Source organism: Glandiceps talaboti, chromosome 22 (genome assembly GCF_964340395.1).
Source record: "Glandiceps talaboti chromosome 22, keGlaTala1.1, whole genome shotgun sequence".
In the NCBI taxonomy this organism is placed as follows: Eukaryota; Metazoa; Hemichordata; class Enteropneusta; family Spengelidae; genus Glandiceps; species Glandiceps talaboti.
Window position 1 is genome coordinate 2,651,501 of NC_135570.1, and position 6,000 is coordinate 2,657,500.

General features: G+C 37.0%; 2 protein-coding genes across 2 annotated transcripts in view; one reads left to right on the forward strand and one right to left on the reverse strand.

Annotated features, from left to right (window-relative positions):
- The window catches only part of LOC144452109 (dual 3',5'-cyclic-AMP and -GMP phosphodiesterase 11-like), a 93,183-nt gene extending 88,700 nt beyond the window's left edge, over positions 1–4,483 (reverse strand). The window contains exon 1 of the mRNA XM_078143125.1: positions 3,474–4,483. Within this exon, the coding sequence (XP_077999251.1) occupies positions 3,474–4,223 (750 nt within the window). The 5' untranslated portion in view covers positions 4,224–4,483. The remainder of the gene's footprint in view (positions 1–3,473) is intronic.
- Positions 4,484–5,789: 1,306 nt separating this feature from the next.
- Positions 5,790–6,000, forward strand: part of LOC144452337 (SH2 domain-containing protein 4B-like) — a 44,408-nt gene continuing 44,197 nt past the window's right edge. Inside the window, exon 1 of the mRNA XM_078143414.1 lies at positions 5,790–5,997. The gene's annotated coding sequence lies outside the window, so the exon portion shown is untranslated. The remainder of the gene's footprint in view (positions 5,998–6,000) is intronic.

Consider the following 6,000-nt stretch of genomic DNA (forward strand, 5'->3'; position numbering starts at 1 on the left):
AAACAGTGTGTCTCCAATGGTGCAATGAAAAACAGTGTCTCTCCAATGGCGCAATGAAAAACAGTACATCTCAGACACTGATGTAAAGATACCTGTAATTTGACAATGATGTCTACAGTATATTTGTTACGAAAAAAACTTCCCCAACCTATGGTGGGGTGGCTGAGGCTGGATACACACTGCATACAAATAGTACTTACAAAATTGAGTATTGATTTTCAGAAACTACACAATGGTAAAACAATTACATCTTAACCTTTGACCTTATGAAAACATATGATTACAGACAAATGCATAATTACTACTTCATACAGCTTGATTGACATATTACATTTATAATCAGGTCATGTCACTCATAAAATGTTAAATCATTTTTTACATGTTTCTGTGGTCACAACTTGACAAGGTGGGTATAAGTTTTTCAGTTCCCTGTGACCTTTGAACTGACACACTGCGGGCGTAAATAGTCTAAATTATGAGGAATACAATGAATGAACTAACCAATCAACTTATTCTCTATCAATAAATCAATGCCTAATCAATCAACTCCAAAAAAATATACCCCTACCGACAAAACATATCTATAATAAAAAAATAATAGATATACTGAGACATGACTGAAAAATATTTGATTTATGACAGAAATTATGAATTTATGATACAATATATCAATCAACCAATTAATTAAATAATCAATCACTAAATGAACTGACCATACAGTTAATGTGAAATGTATCATCATTGACATAATTATATAGGGTAAGTACATACATAAATACAAGAGTATGAACTATATGTTTCTGCAAATGAAAAATCAATTGAAAGGACATTTTCTGGCTATGTCTGAGAACAAATATACATTGGAAAATTCAATTCAGTTTGCTCAACATCAAACTTTCATCTGTTGAATGTGAAAACATTTTAATTGTGCCAAGCAAATGAATGATTTGAGAATTTATGCAAACATAATTTGAATACATCTAACCTTTATTGAGTTTGTGGTACGTTTCTCTGTCTTGAAGACGTCTTACAAGCTAAATTTACTCTGCCCATATATGTACATGGTTAGAATTCTTTGGCATGACTTCAGTAACTATAACAGGTAATGTCATCGCCTGCTGGGTTTAGTTAGATTTACTATAGGGCTACATACCAGTCTCAAATATAAACTAAACTCTATGTCAATTGTATTGACTTTGTTTGAACTACATGTACCATCACAAGTTGATTTAATAAAATGACAGCAACAATGAAGACCTATCTGACGACAGCATGGATACAGATCAACAATTTTATTGAGTAAGCACGATCAACGGCTTGCACTGTGAGAGCATTATGTTATTTGAGTGCCATGTAAAATAAGCATATTACCATATGAACACAGTAAAGGGCGGATGGAATTCCACCCATGTAGTTAACATCAATGTTAATTCATCATACAACCAATGTTGTCTAGACGTTGTACTTTCATTAAGTCGGAGAATATTCTCGGAAATGTCAAAGTAGATTTTTGTATGACATTAATATTGCACTTTTTACAGTACACTGTACGTACGGCATCAGACAGAGTTCTGCAGTTACTGGATATATTAGTCATCAGTGAATATCGCTATGGACTGGGATCTACATTTGGAATTCAATATGAGACTTTGATACTCAATAAATACTTCACTGTTATTATTATAATTTCATCTACGCTGTTTGGGATTTCAGCTTCATGACGTTACTTATCATTCCCGTAACATGTTATGTTATTCATAAATGTATAATATAATTATTAATGAACGTATAAAACTATAATACAATTATTCATGAATATATAACATACAACCACTTCAATATGTGAATACTTCTACTAGTACAGATTCTGACAATATCAGATTTCCGTCAAACACTTTCATTATGAAATGTATACTCAAAACTGCATACTGGCAGTAAAAAAGATCCACTACAATGTTATATCTTTCCATATATTTCAAATTTTGTGTAAAACGAGAAAAAGTTGACTGCCCTTTTGATCAAAAGAAATTGCTATTTTGCTGTATATGCTGTCATTAAGTTGTGAAGATATTGCGTTATTTTGGTAACTTCATATGCAAATACAATCAAAATGGCTTGCATACCCAAAACTACAGCTTGGCAATAGATTGACTTTCTTGATATTTTACAATGTAAGTTTTCTGTATACTCTACAATAAGAAAGAATTGACTACTTCTTTATACTGCTATTTCAATGTACATACTGTCATCGAGTTGTGGAAGTATTCCTTTCACATGCAAGAACTTCCAATATGGCTCCATGCTGAGTAGAATGAGGACTGTAGCTGCCAATATTAACTGCCTACTCTGCAATGTTTTGCCAGCTACTTTTTCAGGTTTTGTTAAAAATTCTTTGTCTCAACCAGTATATTTCCATCAGTGGTTAGATCTACAAGTCTCATTCCTAGAGTAGATATCACCCCTTACTTTTCACATTTTTACCGACTACTTTTAAAATTAGCTACATCCCTGCTCAACTACAGCCTGGTAGTAGAAAAAATTCCATCAAATTTTTACATCTTTCTACATATACCAGTAAACAGGACAGAATTGACTCTCTACTTTTGAAATGTTAATTTAATCAAAGTTGAGTTGTGAAGGTATTTTGGTGACATCACAGGGAAATAAACTGAAGGCATACCTGCATACCAATAATATCTAACCTCAGATCTATTATGAGTGATGTACAATACCATTGTCACAATATTTGCTTACTGTTGAATAACTATCCCCATCACTATCAATGACCATTCTCACCATTGTCTTTCTTCTGCTTTGTGATCAATACCTCCATACATAACAATTGCTTTGTCCCTATACCTACCCTTGTAACTGTCTCTCTTTTGTTCTATATTTAGCACCTCCTTAATACCTTATGTAAATTCCTAAGTCAAGAGAACAGATTACATGGTACTGTTATATTCATCAGATAATAACAACAACAAAAAGAAAAGCACATGCTGTACTGTGTGATGTGCATCAAAACAATGCAGTAATATCCACAGTTGATTCAGAAGCCCTACTTTGTGGTCAACCTTATCCGATTGAAATGAACTAAATCAGTTAAGTTTGTACATTTCGGAGATTACACTTGACTCACGCTTTCATTTAAAGTTCCCTTTTTAAACTTGTTTGTTCTTAGTTTGATATAATTAAATTACTATGATTATTGGGTTTTAATGTCACTGCATGGAAGTATGTCATATAGTAACATGATCCCGTGATATGGCAAGCAAACGTCCCGAAACTTGGCGAAAGGTGTCTGTCTCACAGGTGAAACCCGTCATACACAAACGTTGACGTTTGATGAAAGGGGCTTGATAATTACACTCATCTCATTTTAAGGAGGTGGTCTCTTGACCCTCCCTTTTCACGAACAATGGAATGCGATATTTTATTATTTTACTGTTAAAGTTGTTTTGGAGACTACTTACCTCGTAAGCATCCGCTATGTTGACTATTTCCGCGGTTTTAGCCACGTATCCGACAATCCCCTTTCCCCACGGTACTCGTATCTCTTCCTTGAGAGATTCTTCGACAGTGGAGTCGCTTCGTACGTCAAATAATTTACTTGCTAAGTAGCAATCTTCCGATCCTTTTTTCCCTTGGACGAGAAAGAGAGAGCAGCGATCAGCTTTAGTTAAGATGCTGACATTTTGTAGGATTTTATGGCACAAACTTGTGAGGTCAAGATCATTGGCGATGTCTTTAACGAGTTCTAGTAGCGCTTCCCGGTCGTCCAGTTGTTTCAACTCGGAGATAGTTCTCCGTGCTCTCGAGGATGGTGATGGGGGCTTCTCTCGTAGGAAAGTCGGTGCACCATCTACAGTCTGAATCATCGGTCCCAAATTCCCCCTTCCTTCGAACTCCGACGCAGATACTTTTCTAACAGGTGTATTTGCTCCTGAACTGTGTCTTGATCCACTGCTTGTTGTAGGGGTTGAATTCCTAGCGCCTCCAGCCTCGTAAACCTGTGAGGTGACAGCCCTTGTAATAAACCACCCATCTATCATAGACCTGGTCGCTTTCCGAGCAAAGTAATCGTGCACAAATTCGCCGTGGTCATCAAGCCATGTCTCAATATGCATGTACTCGTCGCGATCTTCCGCACTCAACGTCGCTGGCTGGTCGGTCTCGCTCTTGGAAGTACCTGCTTGAGCTTCGGAGTGGGACGCCGAAGCCATTATCGACACATGCGACAGGCGTTGTTGCTGAAGGTAGTGCAGAGTTTGTCTGGCCGACAACGCACGGCCCGCTGGTGACCCTAACGGCCGACTGCGATCCAGCTTGATAAAAAGCCTTTCAAAAACTGAGCGATAAATGAAAGGCTACATGAATTGTTAAGTACCCACGGATATTGGAGCTGGACAACAGCTGTGTGGCTACATGAAATAGATGTTTTGTCAAGAGCGGATGACACTCATCGGAGTTTCAATAGTTGTCATTTTCATTTAGTCCGCAGAGCTATTGAAAACTGAACAACAACGTTCAATACACTGTCGGTACGCTGATTACAACGTCACAAAAACCTATATAAATACACTGCTTACACAATACTTATATTCCTCACACTTTCTTCACTGCTGACAAAAGTTGTCTATGCACAATCAGATGGGGTGTGTTACTTCAATATCTGATAAACCTCCGTAGATGGCTCAAACTTTTCTGTGGCGTGTTCGGTCATCTGGATACTGCTAACGTACCTTAGATGTGATTAAGTGTACCTATACGACACTAGTAACTGCTCGTTCGAAGTGCCTGGATAGCGCTGTCTAACAGTACCAAACTTGGTCACACCTTAGTCTTTGCAAACCTTGAGTCTTTAGGAAAACCAAGCATATTGCAGACAGTTCTAAACGACCTGTTTTCAGCCGAAATAACGGCAAACGAAATGAAGACTCGTGGTCTTTGGCCGTACTACAGCACCAGAACTTGATGTATATATGTAGTATCCAATATACGTACGTATCGTATCAACGTCGTGGGATTGCCCTCTTGGAACGTGCCATTTTCAGTAGGGGTGTCGTTTTATAAAAATATAGCCATGACTTAATTAATAGTCTGGGATAAATTTGCTGTAAGCTGTGTCCCAATTTTTTTCCTTGCTAAGAACATGATAAAATGTAATCGAAACGATTTAAGTCTCGTATTCTCAGTTTATTATATATCATTTGATTACCATAATTATCATAGACTGTTTTTTAAGCTATTTTTGTACGCTCGTTTCAGATACTTTAAAATATATATTGCATAAACAATGACATATCAGGTATCTTATTAAATATTGTCGACAAACTGTTTAGAAAAATTAATACACGAATGTCATTTATTCCGGTCAATTAATATGTATTTTAAATTCCTCTCAATATTTCAATGGCCACTCCCATTTTATCTTGGATTCGTCTAAAGACCTGCTTCTCTAAAACCATCAGCTGAAGGCGGCTACTGAAATATTAATAACTTACGCACGCACGCACGCACGGGGTTTCCCCTTTCTTTGAAATTATGTAGCGTTTATAGATTAATGTGCATACGAATAATTATGTTCTTAAAAATATTAACCCGTCTTTACAAAACGTTCTCAAATCTCGTCATGCCTGTACATGTCAAAATGGCTCCCAAAACATTTTCGGTTGCGCGACAAAATATATTTACATTTTCCAACACTAGATGGCGCTATGCTCTAAAGGAAGGCGGAAGTGAATTTTGGCGACTGAGGAAGTAGTGCAGCCGACTTGGGTGTTTGTAAGATTTGCTGGGGAACACGTAGTTCGTGACACTTTTATTACTTACAAGCTACGTTTGGCGAGAGCAACGGGGGAAATTCCGACATAATACGTCAACTTGTTTGAGGAAGAACTGTGTGACATTTTCACATGATGTAGCGAAGTTCAGACGAAGTTTCAACGAAATTAGAACGACAGTGAAAAGGAAGGATTTAAACCCGTTAGACCAGTGGTA